At 48.1% G+C, this 17,770-nt stretch overlaps 1 protein-coding gene across 4 annotated transcripts in view; it reads right to left on the bottom strand.

Annotated features, from left to right (window-relative positions):
- Nucleotides 1-17,770, bottom strand: part of CFAP57 (cilia and flagella associated protein 57) — an 84,796-nt gene that overhangs the window by 25,843 nt on the left and 41,183 nt on the right. For all 4 annotated transcript variants that reach the window (XM_059727673.1, XM_059727674.1, XM_059727675.1 and 1 more), the window contains 2 exons: nucleotides 16,292-16,482; nucleotides 997-1,170 (listed from right to left, as the gene is read on the bottom strand). In XM_059727673.1, coding sequence (XP_059583656.1) covers nucleotides 997-1,170; nucleotides 16,292-16,482 — 365 coding nt within the window. The remainder of the gene's footprint in view (nucleotides 1-996; nucleotides 1,171-16,291; nucleotides 16,483-17,770) is intronic.

Here is a 17,770-nt window from a genome sequence, read left to right as displayed (position 1 = left end):
TAAACTAGTTGAGAGTGGATTTAGGTTAGATATTAGGAAGAAATTTACAGTAAGGGTGGCCAGGATCTGGAATGGGCTTCCAAAAGAGGTGGTGCTATCACCTAGCTTGGAGGTCTTCAAGAGGAGGCTAGATAGTCACCTGGCTGGGGTCATCTGACCTCGGTCCTCTTTCCTGCCAGGATGAATCATCTGAGGTCCCTTTCAGCCCTACAATCTATGAATCGGGAACTACTGAAATAGAAAGAAAAACTTTGCCCAGCCCTGGCCAAAATCAGATACAGATCCATGGTAGATAGCGATCTGCCACCAGATCAGGGATGGTGATCTTGGCAGCAATGACAGGTTGCACCCACTCCTCAGAGATCTGAATGGGTCAACTTTTCTCTTATACTTTTGCAACTGTTGCTTAGCTTGCCCTGCTAACTAAGTATCATCAAATTAAAAATAGCTGGTGAAGTGTCATGATGATGTATTAATATGATGACCTTCCACAAATATATGAAGAATAGAAATACCAGGAGAGAAAGAAATGATTTAGAGTTCTACCAAAGAGTGAAATTAAGAAAGCTGGGAAAAGACAAACTTTGGCTGAATACCAGAAACATCTTCCTGTCAGTAAGATGCATCAGACTGCAGAAAAGTTTCTCAAATAGAGGGAGAAAACCCCATCTTCATGGGCTCAAACACTGTATTGTTGTTATATATTATTTATATAGTATGCTAAATTATACAGAGCACCAAAAAATGTATTAAGTGGAACAGTTCTGCACTGGCTCTAATCTTTTACAAGTAGCATTTTGTTTCCTTTTCTGACCAAACTGTCATAGAAAGGGGCAACTACTCACTTATGCCAGAGTAAGTGCCACAAATGTCTTGCCACAAAAGTGCCACAGAAATAAACACAAACATTATGCTAATAGGCCTGCCCATCTCCCCCACTACGCTCAGCATTGATATTCCATGTGCCAAGCCTGTTCCAGATGACAGAGCAGTTACCTTTTTCCTCATGATCCCCGTTTCTCCTTTCAATCGAAGATTTGATTCTCTCTCTTCCCGAAGTCGTCTCTCATACTTGATCTTGATCTCCTGGATTTCCCGATCTTCATCTTCTTCAATCTGTTTCTTAGTTTCTTCAAACTCTCGCAGCTGCTGCCTGGCATCATCCTGTGCCTGGAATCAGGAAAAAGAGGAGAGGGCTGGGAAGAAGCTTTGGGAACTATAAAACTATCGCTCCTCAGCCTCTTGAAAGCTCAGATCAAGCGTAGCTCAGTTTTTTCCCCCACAGAGCTGACCAGTCAACAGCAGCAATATTAGAGATTAAGATTTTTGAAACTTGTGGAACAAGAACAGTATTAAGATTTTTGAAACTCATGGAAATTAGACGTGCTGAGGAAAAAGAGTTATTTACTTATCTGGAATTGCTGTTCTTCTCTCAGGGTCTATATTATATTGAACCCCTCAACTTTGACTGTACAAATACCATTTGAACCAATTTAAATTCTAGGATTATTAAAATGTAATGTTAAATCTTTACAATATTTAAATAACAGGGCAAGTTATTTTAAAAGACTTTGGTCGGCATTTTCAAACTTGGATATTCAAAAAACTCTTATTTAGACACTAAAACAAAAGTGTAATGATGTTTCGAGATACTGAGCATCTGCAGTTCCAAGAGACCATAGCACCTCTGAAATTCTAGCTCCTTTTCTTTCTGTAGCTAGTGGTAGGCATCAAGGCTGTGAACAGACGGTCACACGTAGCACTACAAAAACAGGGTGTACAGATGTTCCAGCCCTGACTGGAAAGCTACAAGCTTGCTTCAAAGGTGCCATCTCCAGCCAAGGAGACAATGGGCAGCTACACTTTTGCTTCCCCTCCCCCAGAGGAACCTGTCAGGAGCCCCATTACTAACCGTCTGCCCTTGCCAGCACGCTGTCAGTGATCAGCGGCACTCACTGTTCCTGCCAGAGCTGTGGCAGCAGGAAGAGCCCAAGGGAGGCACAGCTCTTCCTAGCATTCAGTGGAGCCAGCAGCAGATCTTCCTGCCTCTGCCTGGCAGGAAATGGGGCTCTTCCATTGGTGATGTGTGTGGGCTGGGGGGCATGTGTGTGTCCCCCCCACCCGAGATTTCTACACCGATGGTGGGGCACAGGGCTACAGCCCAGCTAGAGGCAGGGAGCAGCTGGGGGGGAGGGCAGCAGCGGTACAATTTCTGCACTTACTGCAGGGTAACACAGCCCAGTCAGAGCTAGCACTGGGCAGCAAGGGGGACAGTGGTGGCATGGAGTTATGCCCCCCAACTATCAACACTTATGCATCATCATTGGGCTCTTCCTACTATTCCTGTGCCAGCAGAACAGAAGAGATGTCAGGGCTGCCAGGAGAACAAAGGCTCTTCCTGGTACTCTTGTGGTGGCAGTGACTGCTCTGCCCATTGCCTCCCACACTGGTGGCAAAAAGGTCCCTTCAGGGCCCTATAACAGCTGGCCACAGCTGGGTAAGCTGCCAGGGAACCAGACACTCGCCAAGTGGCTGAGAGGGAAGGGAGAGCAGAGCATTCTGGGATTCCTAGAAACCCTTTAGTGGACAAAATATGACCTGCTTGCCAATTGATTATATCTGGCCTGAGGCTGCCCCCACAGCACTCTGCATGGGGCTGAGCCGTGCCTGCTCCCACCTGGAGCAGCCCACACTGTGCTCCTGCCTGCACCCACCCCACACCTGCCAATGGCACTGTCCTGGCCCTGCCCAGCTTGCACAGCACTGCTGTTACAGCCACCTGGGTACTGCTTGGCATACCCTGCCTCCAGCAGCTCTTCCTCCTGCTTCTGCTTTCCCCACTCCAGGAAGCGGGCAGTGTGGGAAAGGGCAGGGGCCATGGGGATGCATGCTGGGCACCATAAGCTCAGCCAGGCAGTGCGGAAACTGCAGCTGGGTGTCTTCTGCCCCAGTGCACAGGGCTCCATCTCCAGCTCTGGGCCACCCTCCATCCACTCAACTGCTTGCAGGTGGCTGCTCATTGTGCTGGATGGGTGGAGTGGATGGAAGGTGGCCAAGAGCTGGCACCCTGTCTGCTGGGGCAGGAGCTGCCTGATTACAGCTTCCCTTCTGCCTGGCTGGGTGCGTGGTGCCCTGTGCATGTCCCCATAGCTGCCCCCTCTTCCACACGCTACTTGCTGCCGCAAGGGTTGCAGCCGGGGCAGGAGGTGGCGGAAGAGCTGCTGAAGGTTTCACAGTTGTTTCATAGTTGGTAGGGTTGGAAGGGACCTAAGCAGATCATCAAGTCCAACCCCCTGCCATGGGCAGGAAAGAATTCTGGGATCAAATGACCCCGGCTAGGTGATTGTCTAGCCTCCTTTTGAAGACCCCCAAGGTAGAAGTGAGCACAACTTCCCTTGGAAGTTGGTTCCAGATCCTAGCCGCCCTGACTGTGAAGTAGTGCCTCCTGATGTCTAGTCTGAATCTACTCTCAATCAACTTGTGGTTGTTGAGGGAAGCTGAGCAGTACTAGGGTGGCTGCAGCAGCAGCGCTGTGTGCTGGCTGGGGCCAGAGCCAGGACAGGGCAGTGCCATCAGTGGGCACGGGCAGAAGTGTGGGGTGGTTTTTTTAGGTGAGACTCACCCCATGCAGGGTGCTGTGGGGGCAGCTGTACCCCCTTCCCTGTCTCCCCCCATATCCAGGCAGTTGCTGGGACCTAGTGCATAGGCAGCTCCCCCCTTCCCCCCACAAAAAAACAAACACACATGCATATCCACCCCTGCCCCCACACAATATACAAAAGGCTTACTTTTGAGCTATTATGCAATTGTCTCTATCTATACTCCTCACAAAACATAAATCAGGAAAAAATATTTTTTGAAATAAAATTAAAATGTTACAGTAATGTTTGATTTTTAGTATATACTTTTTTTTATCTATAACTTATTAAAATATCTTCCAAAAGATTGTGTGTGTGGTCCTGAACAGCTCACCAAAACTCGTTAAGTGGCCTGCCAGCCAAACTGATTGCCACCCTACCCCACTTTAGTGCTACATGCAACTAAACAGATGTTACATATTGTGCTACTAAACATAGTACTACATAGTTTCAAAGGTCGGAAGGGACCTGAACAGATCATCAAGTCCAACCCCCTGCCCTGGGCAGGAATGAGTGCTGGGATCATAATATCCCAGCCAGATATCTATCCAACCTCCACTTGAAGAACCCCAGGGTAGGGGAGAGCACCACCTCCCTTGGGAGCCCGTTCCAGAGCCTGGCAACTCTAACCGTAAAGTAATGCCTCCTAATACCAAGCCTGAACCTGCTCTCAATCAATTTGTGGCCATTATTCCTCATTATCCTAGGTGGTTCCTGGGGGAACAGAGCCTCACCTATTTTCCACTGGTCCCCGTCGGTGAGTTTATAGACAGCCACCAGATCCCCTCTCAGTCTTCTCTTGTGAAAGATTCAGGCCCTTAGTCTATCTTTGTAGGGCCTGGCCTGTTGCCCCCTGATCATGCAAGTGGCCCTCCTCTGGACCCTCTCAATGCTAGCCACATCCCTCTTGAAGTGCGGCACCCAGAACTGGACGCAGTACTCTAACTGCGGCCTGACCAGCACTGCATAGAGGGGAAGGATCACCTCCTTGGACCTGCTTGCAATGCATCTGTAGATGCACGACAAGGTGCGGCTAGCTTTATTGACTGCCTCCTCACATTGGCGGCTCATGTCCATCCTGGAGTCAACAATGACTCCGAGATCCCTTTCAGCCACTGTGTTGTTGAGGAGGGTGTTCCCCAGCCTATAGGTATATTGCAGTTCCTTCTCCCTAGATGCAGCACCTTGCACTTGTCTGCGTTGAACTCCATCCTATTCTCATCCACCCACCTCTGTAACCTGTCTAGATCTAGCTGGATCCTGTCCCTCCCCTTCAGTCTGCCCACTTCTTCCCAGATCTACGTGTCATCAGTGAATTTGGACAGTGTGATTTCCATGCCCACCTCCAAGTTGCTGATAAAGATGTTGAACAGCACAGGCCTGAGGACCAAGCCCCGGGGAAACTCCATGGCCCACATCCCTCCAGGTTGAAAACGACCCATCCACCATCCCTCTCTGCATGTGACCATCGAGCCAATTTGCCACCCATCTGACTGTGTAGGCATCAATGCCGCAGTCGCCTAGTTTTTTTATTAGAATGGGATAAGAAACTGTCAAAGGCCTTTTCGAAGTCCAGGTAGGCGACATCCACTTCAACGCCCGCATCTAAGGACTTTGTGACCTGGTCGTAAAAGGAAACCAGGTTAGTCAGGCAGAATCTGCCCGTAATGACCCAATGTTGGTTGCCCCTGAGCATTACCTCCCATGCTAGGCCCCTACAGATGTGATAATTTTCTCAAAGGTCTTCCCAAGAACTGAGGTGAGACTACCTGGCCTATAGTTACCAGGGTCCCCCTTTCTCCCCTTCTTGTAAATGGGGACCACATTAGCCCTTTTCCAGTACTCTGGGACCTGGCCAGAGCACCACAAGCACTCATACAGTTGTGCCAGGGGCCCTGCTATGACCCCCGCCACTTCCCTCAGTACCCTTGGATGAAGAGTATCCAGACCTGCTGATTTAAACACGCCCACACCTCCACGAGTTCCCTAATTAGATCATCCTTGACCCTAGGCATGGTGTCGTGTCCCCTGAGCCTGTCCATAATCCTAGTGGGGGAGCTGTCCCGATCCCTGCTCAGAAATATGGAGGCAAAGAACTCGTTGAAGAGATCAGCTTTTTCCTTTGCTGCAATCAACAGATTGCCAAGCCTGTCCTGTAGGGGCCCCACATTACCCAGTGCCTTCTTCTTACTCCCCATGTATTTGAAAAAGGACTTTATGTTATCCTTAATTCTGGTCGCCAGCCCTAGTTCTGTCTCTGCCTTGGCCTTCTTAACCACCTCCCTGCAATCATGAGTAACGGAGGTCTAATCCTCCTTGGTGATTGCCCCTTGCTGCCACTGATTATATGCCACCTTTTTTGCCCCCAGGCCCTCCTAGATGCCTTTACTGAGCCAAGAGGGCTTTTTAGCACTCATGCCCCCTTTGGTTTGTGTTGGGACTGATTCCCTCTAAGCTTGGAGGATCATCTCCTTAAGGAACAACCAACCATCCTGGATTCCCATCCCACTGAAGCTCTGAGTCCCTAGTGTCTCTCATACTAATTTCCTTAGCTCATTGAAGGTGGCTCTCCTGAAGTCAAGGACTTTTGCCTTACTGCTTGGTTTCACTACCCTGCGCCAGATAGTAAATTCCAACAGACGATGGGCACTATCGCCTAAGTAGTCAAGCACCTGCAGATGATGCATAGAAGTTCCTGTTTCACATATTTTTCTAGTGCTTGGGTCATTTTTGTGGCATTACTGATGGCTTGCACATCTGTATGCTCACATTTTGTGGCGCTCAAGGGCTTTTGCAATGCTACAAATGTAATGTCTGTTCATACCCCAAGTTTAAAAATATGGCTCTAAATCCTAGTAATAGTGAGAGAATAGAAAATTGATGCCGCTGTGACAGCTCTGGAGGCAGAAAGCAAGGGCTTAATAAAGATGCACGGAAGGGGCTTTTTATATCCACCAGTTGCAGTACATCAGGATACATAAACATTTTTATGGACTCAACTGCTCCTAATAATTCTGTGGCACAACTCAAACAATGAAAATCCAAAGAGGAAATCTTTGAAGAGTAAACAGGATCATATAGGGGAACTGCTATCTTCTTCCTCTTCTTTAACAAGTAAGCACTTGGCTTCAGGTCAGCCCCAATAGCCTTTGTACTTGTTCTTCCTCATTCCAAGCTGGCACTGCAGTTAACCATTTAAAAGTGGGGTTGGAAATAGCAGTACCAATGCACCTCATCCACACTGGGCATAGCAAGGCCATCTGCCTGGTTGCGCTGTAAGGATGGGTGTTGAGATCAGAACCCTTGTCTTAGCACTCAACACATTAGGAGATTGTGGACTACCAGGGTTTAACCTCTGTTTTCCAAATAATAGGGCACAAAATCCAGTAGTTTCAATGGCAGTGAGGGTTTCCAGCTCCAGGGACAGCTGACGCCTCAGCAGAATTCATCATTGTCCAAAGTGTTAAATTTTTAAAGGGCAGGGCAACTGATACTATGGATATGCAGCCTTTGCACCATGGTTTGATGTTCCTGGATGAAGAAAGTAAAGTTGAGAGCAGCTACTCGGCAGTCAGTTCACATGATTTCACATGGACCAAACACTAACAATCAAAGGAGCTGACCACTGGAGCTCCTGCCAAGACCATGTCCAAAACAGAGGACAGTTAATCTGAAAGTGGTAGATTCTAGGTTCACAGATTCTAAGTCCAGAAGGGACAACTGTGAACATGCAGTCCATCTTTCTGTACACAAAGGGAACAGATTTTTTCTCAGAAACTAGATTAAAATGTGTTAGAAAAAAGTCTTCTGCCAGTGGCAAGTACAGCACTTTTTCTGCTAAACCACTTCAGTGTTTCATTAAACTCTCAGCTAGGAACTTGTGTCTTATTTTTAAGTTGAATTTTTCTAATGTCAGCCTCCAGCTAGAGGATCTTGCTATGCCTTTGCTTGTAAGACTGAAAAGCCCTCAATATCTCTTCCATGTGTAAATGTGTACAGGAATTTAGTCAATTGTCAACTTGCTTGTCAATAAATTGAACAGATGCATTGCTTAAACATCTCAGCAAAAGGCTTGTTTTCTACTTTTTGACTCATTTTTATGGCTCTCTTTTAAACTCTCTCTGGTATACCCTCATCCTCAAGAAGCGTGAACACAAAAACAGCACACAATATTCCAGTACCAATACTGTATATAGCAGCAAGGTCATTTCTTATTTCTACTTGATACTTTCCTTTTGTACATCTGAGGACTGCATTTGTCCTTTTTGCCACAGAACTGTACTGAGAGGTGTTGTTGAGAGGAATGTAATTCTCCCTGTAAAAATGCTGAAGAGCTCTCAGAACAAACAAGGGGCAGAGACTTCTCAGAAGCAGGAAAACCAAGCAGCTTTGGCAATGAGGTAGCAAGATCTTAATTGTGCATGGGAGAGAAGACAGAAATAATTAGATGGAGAAGCAGGGCAACAGAGAGATCATAGTAAAGGAGGGTTGGAAGGGATCTCAGGAGGTCATTTAGACCAACCCCCTGCTCAAAGCAGGACCATCCCCAATTAGATCATACCAGCCAAGACTTTGTCTAGCTGGGTCTTAAACACCTCTAAGGATGGAGACTCCACCACCTCTCTGCGTAACCTGTTCCAGTGCTTCACTACCCTCCTAGCAAGACGATTCTTCCTAATAACTAAACTCACAGGGTGGGGGTGGACGGGTCATATTCGACCTGGGGGGAAGTGGGCAGTGGAGTCTCCCAGGGCTCAGTCCTTGGGCCCGCACTATTCAACTTCTTTATCAGCGATTTGGACGACGGGGTGAAAAGCAACCTGTTTAAATTTGCTGATGATACTAAAATTTGGGGTGAGGTGGGCACACTAGTAGGGAGGGAAAGACTGCAGCAAGACCTGGATAGGTTGCAGGGGTGGGCTAACAAAAATAGGATGCGTTTCAATACTGACAAGTGCAGGGTGCTGCACTTGGGCAGTAGTAACCAGCAGCACACTTATGAGATGGGAAACTCCCTTCTTGAGAGCATGGAGGCAGAAAGGAATCTTGGAGTCATCACTGACTCCAAGATGAACATGGGCCGACAATGCGAGGTCACGGTCGGCAGGGCTAACCGGACCTTATCGTGCATCCACCGGTGCACCTCAAGTAGGGCCAAGGAGGTGATCCTCCCCCTCTACGTGACACTGGTCAGGCCACAGCTGGAGTACTGCGTCCAGTTCTGGGCACCCCACTTCAAGAGGGATGTGGACAACATTGAGAGGGTCCAGAGGAGGGCCACCTGCATGATCCGGGGACAGCAGGGCAGACCCTACAATGAGAGGCTACGGGACCTGAACCTGTTCAGCCTTCACAAGAGAAGGCTGAGGGGGGACCTGGTGACCATCTATAAACTCACTAGGGGGGACCAGGGTTTGGGAGAGACCTTGTTTCCCCTAGCACCCCCTGGGATAACAAGGAATAACGGCCACAAGTTGTTGGAGAGTAGGTTTAGATTAGACATCCGTAAGACCTACTTCACGGTCAGGGCGGCTAGGATCTGGAACCAACTTCCAAGGGAAGTGGTGCTGGCTCCTACCCTGGGGGTCTTTAAGAAGCGACTTGATGCCTACCTGGCTGGGGTCATTTGAGCCCAGTTTTCCTCCTGCCCAGGCAGGGGGTCGGACTTGAAGATCTACAAGGTCCCTTCTGACCTGACTTCTATGATTCTAAACTTCCCTTGCTGCAACTTGAGACCACTGCTTCTTGTTCTGTCATCTGCCACCACTGAGAACAGTCCATCTCCATCCTCTTTGGAACCCCCGTTCAGGGAGTTGAAGGCTGCTATTCAATCCCCCCATAGTCTTCTCTTCTCCACAATAAACAAGCCCAGTTCCTGCAGCCTCTCCTCACAAGTCCAGACCTTGGCCATTCTAACTGTGTAGAAGTTCTTCCTAATGTCCAATCTAAAACTGCTCTCTGCTAGCTTGTGGCCATTATTTCTGGTGCCCCTGGGGGTCACAAGAAATAATGGCCACAAGCTAGCAGAGAGCAGTTTTAGACTGGACATTAGGAAGAACTTCTTCAGTTTGAGTGGCCAAGGTCTGGAACGGGCTCCCAAGGGAGGTGGTGCTCTCCCCTACCCTGCAGGTCTTCAAGAGGAGGTTGGATATGCATCTAGCTGGGGTCATCTAGACCCAGCACTCTTTCCTGCTTATGCAGGGGGTCGGACTCGATGATCTATTGAGGTCCCTTCCAACCCTAACATCTATGAATCTATGAAAGTCATGTGCCCCAGCCCCCGAACCATTTTTGTTGCCCTCTGATGCGGGCCCACAACTGGACACAGGACTCCAGATGTGGCCTCCCCAGTGCAGAACAGAGAGGAAGAATCACTTCCCTTGAACTACTGGCAATGCTGCTACCAATGCAGCCTAAGATGCTGTTAGCCTTCTTGGCAACAAGGGCACATTGTAGGCTCCTATTTAGCTTATTGTCCACTGTCACCCCCAGGTCCTTTTCTGCAGAGCTGCTGCTTAGTCAGTTGATCTTCTGTCTATACCACTGCATCGGATTGTTTTATCCTAAGTGCAGGACTTCGCACTTGTTGTTAGTGAACCTCATAAGATTTCTTTTGGTCCAATCCTCCAGTTTGTCTAGGTCACTTTGAATCCTAGCCCTACCCTCCAACCTATCTACTACTCCCCCCAGCTTGGTGTCATCTGCAAAGTTGCTGAGGGTGCACTCCATCCAATCTTCCAGGTTGTTGATGAAGACATTGAACAAAACCAGTCCCAGAACTGACCCCTGGGGCACTCCACTTGATACCAACTGCCAAGTAGACCTCGAGCTGTTGATTACTACTCTCTGAGTCCAATGATCCAGCCAGTTTTCTATCCACCTTACAGTCCATTCATCCAATCAACCCATAATTCCTTAGCTTGCCTGTGAGAATGTTGTGGGAGATCATATCAAAAGCCTTCCTAAAGCACGGTATATCACATCCACTGCCCTCCATGTATTCACAGAGCCAATTATCTCATCTAGAAGGCAATCAGGTTAGTTAGGCATGACTTATAGTTTCACACTAGCTAGGGTCAGGAGGGACCTGAACAGATCATCTAGCTTGACCCCCTGCCACAGGCAGGAATGGATGCTGGGTTCACAAGACCCCAGACAGGTGATCTTCTAACCTCTTTTTGAATTTACCCAAGGCAGGGGCGAGGACCACTTCCCTGGGAAGTTGGTTCCAGATTCTGGCCACCCTAACTGTAAAATATTGCCTTCTGATCTCCAACCTAAACCTATTCTCCATCAGCTTATTACCATTGTTCCTCGTCACCCCAGGCAGCGTTAGGGAGAATAGGGCTCTTCCTATTTGCTGATGATCTCCCCTGATGAGTTTGTAGACAGCCACCAGGCCCCCCCTCAGCCTCCTCTTGCCGAGGCTGAACAGGTTCAGGTCCCTCAGTCTCTCCTCGTAGGGCCTTTCCTGCTTCCCTCTCACCATGCGGGTGGCCCTCCTCTGAACTCTCTCCAGGCTGGCCACGTCCTTTTTAAAGTGCGGCACCCAGTACTGGATACAGTACTCCAATTGCGGCCTGACCAATGTCGCATAGAGAGGGAGTATCACCTCTCTGAACCGGCTTGAGATGCATCTTTGGATGCATGACAAGGTATGGCTGGCCTTGCTGGCTATGGTCTGGCATTGGTGCCTCGTGTTCATCTTAGAGTCAATAATAACTCCAAGATCCCTTTCCGCCTCTGTGCTTTCAAGAAGGGAACTCCCCAGCCTGTATGTGTGCTGTGGATTCCTTCTCCCCAGGTGCAGCACCCTGCATTTGTCTACGTTGAACCCCATCTTATTCTCATCTGCCCACTCTTGTAGTCTGTCTAAATGTAGTTGCAGCCTCTCTCCCCCTACAAGTGTGTCTACCTCGCCCCACATCTTAGTGTCATTAGCAAACTTGGACAATACGCTTTCAAACGCCTCGTCCAAGTCGCTGATGAAGATGTTAAACAGTGCGGGCCCAAGGACCGAGCCCTGGGGTATCCCACTGCTCACATCTCGCCAGGTTGAGTACAACCCATCCACCCCTACTCTCTGGGTGTGCCCCATCAGCCAGTTTTTTACCCATCCAACTGTGTAGGCATCAATGCCACAGTCGCTTAATTTATTAATGAGAATGGGGTAAAAGACAGTGTCAAAGGCCTTCTTAAAGTCTAGAAAGACTACATCCACGGCGACACCACCATCCAAGGATTTAGCTATCTGGTCATAGAAGGCAATCAGGCTGGTCAGGCAGGACCTGCCTTTGATGAACCCATGCTGGTTGCCCCTGAGCATGATCTCTCCTGCTGCCCCCCCACAGATGTGCTCCTTGATGATTTTCTCCAAGATCTTCCCAAGGACCAAGGTGAGGCACTATATTTGCCCTTTTCCAATCGCCCAGGACCTCTGCTGGCTGCCACAAGTTTTCAAAGATAATGGGCAGTGGCTCTACAATTACACTGACCAACTCCCTCAGCACCCTCAGGTGCATCATGTCTGACCTCATGGACTTAGAAAAGCTTGACTTGTACAAGTAGTCCCTAACTTGTTCTTTTACCACTGTTGGCTGCTCACCTCCTCCCTAAACTGTGCTGCCAGGTGCAGTAGTCTGGGAGTTGACCCTGCCTGTGAAAACTGAGGCAAAAAAGGCATCAAATACTTTAGCCTTTTCCTTATCATCTGTCACTGGGTTGCCTCCCCCATTTAGTAAGGGACCCACACTTTCTCTGATCACAGTAGAGTCAGGAGTCCGCCAGGGCTGCCCACTATCCCTGATCCTGTTCATCTGTGCCACTGAACCCCTGGCCCAGCGCATCAGGCAGGATCCCAGGATGCGTGGAGTCCAGATTCCCAGAGGTAGCAAGGAAGAGTCCAAGGTCCTGGCCTACATGGGTGACTTGAACATCCTATGCCAGAATAGGCGTGCAGTAGAAAGAGCTCTGTGGCACACACGGGTTTACAAAGCAGCAGCTGGGACCAAGCTCAATGTGAGCAAAAGCACTTATCCATGGGTGAGCTTGGGGACCTGGAGTCCTTGGGGGTCTCGGTTCCCTGAGAAGGGGTCAAGATCCTTGGGGTGGGGTCTGACCCTGAGCTGAGCAGAAGGAGGGCCTGGGAGAAAAAGGAGGCCAAAGTGAAGCAGAGGTTGAGTCTGTGGCACGCACACTACCTCTCCATGGGGGGGGGAGCATGTGGCACCTATGAAGGCGGTGTTGCTACCAATGCTTCTGTACACCACATTGGTCTTCACCCCTCCAAAGTGTATCATCCACAGAATCCAGAGAGCCACGTGCATTTTCTTCTGGGGATCCAGAATGGAGAAGGTGGCAAGGAAGAACCTATATAAAAAGAAACGGACCAGGGGCAGGGGGATGCCAGACATCCATCTATTCCTGCGGGCACAGACAACAAGCCAGATCTGTAAGTTGGTGACTGGGCCAGCATCCAAAACAGCCTGTTTAGTAAAGATTTTTGCAGGTTACCTCCTGAGACAGCGGCGGGTGTACGCAGCAACCAGCTGGAAACCATGGAACACCCCTGGTCCTACAGAGTCCTGAACGAGTTCTGGAGCGAGTAGAGGCTACAGAAGGAAAGCCCGGTGACTATGACCAACCACAGGAAGATACAGAAGGCAGTCAGAGATAGAAACATACAGGCAGTCCGTGACTTACAATGTGTCGAGTTACAACGTTTTGCACTTACAACGTTTCTAAATTGACACCCTGTTTCAACTTCACAACGCTTGATCTGATGCAATGCCATGCCAGTGAACAAGTTGCTGTGTCACCCTTCTCCCTGGAGAACATCTGTCCAAACTTCCTTGGACACTTTCTTTAAGAAAGCAGACAAAACTCCAGAAAACCCTGCAGCCAGGACTCCTGAGAAGAATCCAGCCAAGAACCCTTCAAAAAGTCCAGACAAGAGCCCTTCATAAAGTCCAGCAAAATCATCTCAAAGAAGTCCTTCCAAAACAATGATTGCTATTTACAATATAAATACATTAATGTAGCTATATTACTCATCTATAATTGATTGAGCACAAAATTCTGGGTTATTTTTGGTGAAAACAGGGTATCAGGCCTTGGTTCAGGAACCAATCCCCCATTTATAACATCGTTTCCTATGGGAAAATCGGTTCCAAGTTACAACATTTTGACTTGAGATGCTGTTTTTTAGGAACCAATTGTGCCATAAGTCTGAGGACTGCCTGTACTATCAACCATGGAGATGCTCCCCGAAGACGATTGCCAATTCGTCTGGAACTGGATCTTCCACAAGGACCTACAAAAGGACCATAGAGCCTTGAACTGGGTAATAGCATGCTGCACTCTCCCAGTGAGGGTATGGAGACAGAGAGGGATGAGGGACTCAACCCAACTGCCCCAGGAAAACCTTCCAAGATGAAAGAGAGACCATCAACCACCTCTTATGGCTCTGACGCTATGCCAAGGGAGTGTGGAAAAAGGTAAGCTGGCTCCTTGAAGAGGTGACAGGGGTCACGCCGATGACAAGGGAGGCAGCACTGTACAGACACCTGACTAAACAGCAGGGGTCTCTAACAGCTTGCTTTGAGCAGTTTGTGTCCTGTGTCAGGAGCGCCCTGTGGCAATGCAGGAACCTACTGCTGTACAGACACATGGAGCTCGAGGAAACAGACTGTGGCAAAATGTTTCTGAGTGAACTCCAGTCCTACTACTGAAACGCAGTGGGAGAGGATGGAGAAGATGCGGCCAACTCCACTTAGCAAAGATTATTCAAAGACACTCCAAGGAGTGGAGTGCTTAGCGATAATGAAGGTGACAGCGATAAAACTGGACCTCAAAACAGCGACAATGACAACAGCAGTGTCAGCAGCAGCAGAAGCAAAAGCAAGAGCGACAGTGACAACAACAAGGATGGGGAATAAGCGGACAACATAAACCCCAACAGCGGGGTGAAAACTAAGAGACTGTGTTATGGAAAGGACTGTGGATGGGTGTGCAAGAGTGCAGATGCATGGGTGCGAGGGTTTTAAATGTGTTTTAAGGTTTATATAGAAATGCTTATGCATGATGCTGTATATATATATATATGTAATGATATATATAGAAATATATTTTTCCAAAAAACTAAAAAAAACCCACTTTCCCTTATTCTCCTCTTGTTGCTTTCAGACTTATACAAATCCTTCTCGTTACCCCTCACATCCCTTGTAGCTTCTACTCCAGTTGTGCTTTGGCTTTCCTGATTTCATCCCTGCTTGCCAGAGCAATACTCTTATATTCCTCCCTAGTTGTTTGTCCAAGTTTCCACTTCTTGCAAACTTCCTTTTTTGTGTTTTTGCCACTGAAGAGCTCCCTGCTAAGCCAAGCTGGTCTCCTGCCATACTTGCTAGTCTTCCTGCATATTGGAATGGTTTGTTCCTGTGCCCTCAATAAAGTTTCTTTAAAATACAACCAGTTTTCCTGGACTCCTTTCCCACCTCAGACTGGCCTCCCAGGGAATCCTGCCCATCAGTTCCCTGAGTCAAAGTCTGCTTTTCTGAAGTCCAGGGTCCTTACTCTGCTGCTCTCCATCCTTCCTTTCCTCAGGATCCTGAACTCAGTCATCTCGTGGTCACTGCTGCCCAAGTTGCCATGCACTATACTACATTCTCCACCAATTTCTCCGTTTGTGAGCAGCAGGTCAAGGAGAGCATGGCCCCTATTTGGCCGCTCCAACACTTGCACCAGGAAGTTGTCCCCAACACTCGCCAAAAACTTCCTGGATTGCCTGCGCAATGCTGTATTGCCCTCCCAGCAGATGTCAGGGTGACTGACGTCCCCCATGAGAACCAGGGCCTGTGATTGAGAAACTTCTGCTAGCTGTTTGAAGAAAGCCTCATCCACCACCTCCTCCTGGTCTGGTGATCTATAGCAGACCCCCACCATGACATCCCCCTTGTTGCTCTCCCCTCTGACCCTCCCCCAGAGACTTTCAGCAGGCCTCTGTCTCCAGTTTCATACTGGCACTCTAAGCAATCATTTGGCTCTTTTACATAAAGCACAACTCCTTCTCTTCTCCCCTGCCTGCCCTTCCTGAACAGTTTATACCCATCCATGACAGTATTCCAGTCATGTGAGCTATCCCACCAAGTCCCTGTTATTCTAATCACATCATACTTCTGAAATTGTCTGAGGACTTCCAATTCCTCCTGCTTGTTTCCCGGTCTCTGTTCATTTGTGTACAGACATCTGAAGTAACTAGCCAATTGCCCTACTTTGTCAGGAAGAATAAGAAGGCCTCCTCTGTTGCCTCTTCTGGCTTGTGATTCCTCCAGGTCACCCACTTCCCCGCTTAGCTCAGTGCTTTGGTCTCCATCCACTCTAGCGAAAAGTTAGAAGATTATTTACCAAAAGTGAAAGCCAGGCTGACATAGAAAGGCAGTCAGGAAGCCACTACTACTTGTGTACTCATTTTCCCACAGTCAGGGACAAGGCCTTTTGTGCACAGACCAAAATTTGTGGCAGAGAGAAGAGGCCTTCTCTGTAGTTAAGGAGCAAGTAGGATTCAAATCCTCATGTGCAGATGATAAACCTCCCCTGGCACTGAAAAACAGAAATAGGATATGACCAGCAGTCCAAGCCATGTACGTAATTATTACCTCCTCTAGCAAAGCAGATTTTTCATGTAGTTTTGCCTCATAGTATTCTGTTAGCTCCTCCAAGGCCTGGTTTTTGCTCTCCTCCATATCATGCAGCTGCTTCTCATACTCCTCCTGCATCCGCTGTGATTTCATTTGCAGCTCCTGGTATTTTTCATATTCCAGCAAGAGTTTCTGGCTGTTGCCAGATTCTGGGAACGGGAAATAAGAAAGAACTGAGGGAGCTGAAGACAGGGAAGATATATGCTACCCTTTACAGCTATCATTCCTTGCTTTGGAAACTCTGCTACTTCTGACCTCTGTTTCCAATAACAATACCCCAGTACCAGGTAATTACCCACTGCATCATATTTATTACTTCTTGTTCTTCGCTATACAGTCACAAAAACTCTGCCTCAGACATCTCTGGTCATTTCTCCTAGCATGTTCCTTGCACCTACCACTTGGCTAGTAATGTCAGCCTCACGGCTCCCTTTATTTTTTCCTACCAGCATTTCTCAGCTTTATTCTGTGCTACACCCTCATATGGAGTACCCTTCTCATGACAGCTCAACAGGCCATGGCTTTATCCTTAGGGAAGTCTTTCCTAGAGATGTACTTACCACAATACCCACAAGAAATAATTCATCACTGCAAGCAAAGAGCTTTTATTCTTTGCTAGGTTTCCCCATGCTCCCTATTTTCTCTGTTAGTCCCCCAGATGGGTTGCAGTCTACTTCACTCTGTGCCTTGTACAGTGAGAACACTGTCAGCACTCAGGGATTAACATGAAAACACAGCTTGTGCTGTTCCTACATACTGCTTCACTACATCTGCCTCGAATTCTGTTCTCTGTACATGGGCACTATTTGAAGCCAGACAACTCAGGGGGGGCATTTCTGGATCCAAAGCAACTAATTTTTGTTGTTGCTGTTGTAAGAACTATTACCAGTGGACAACAGGGAAGGGGAAACTAATCAGGGATTTAATAGAAAGAGTTCTTAAAACTTTCAAACTGGCAAAGAGTTTGCTACAGTCTGAAGTCAAGAATGAAAAGTCCCTTCTCAAGCCCAGAAGTGGCTGAGAGGAACTGAGATGCAGTAGTTGTGAGATAAACATTGTGCCCTCAGTGTAAGGCATGAAAAGGGGCAGGGTCTAGGTGTGCCTGACAGGCACTGCAGACATAGAGTCCATTTCCCTGGCACATGTTATGCTTATTTGTGTAGGACTGTCAGATGCTTCCCTAGCGGTTCCTGGATGGTCTCCCAACTTCTCAGCACTCTGACACCCTCTAGTACTTCCCCCTTTTCTCACATCTGCCCCTTTTCATTCTGCACTGCCATTAAACTGACTTGGATATTACCACCATATATATACAAATTACAGGAATTCTAGGTAATCACAATAATTCCCTCCTTTAAAAGAAAGTGTTGGGGGGGGGGAAAGGGCTTTGTACCCTTTTGTTAATGGCCTAGTCATTTCTTGATGGGTATATCCTCC

This window comes from Alligator mississippiensis, chromosome 5 (genome assembly GCF_030867095.1).
Source record: "Alligator mississippiensis isolate rAllMis1 chromosome 5, rAllMis1, whole genome shotgun sequence".
NCBI lineage: Eukaryota > Metazoa > Chordata > Crocodylia > Alligatoridae > Alligator > Alligator mississippiensis.
The sequence above is the reverse complement of the archived record's forward strand: the minus strand, read 5'-3'. Positions and strand labels throughout refer to the sequence as shown.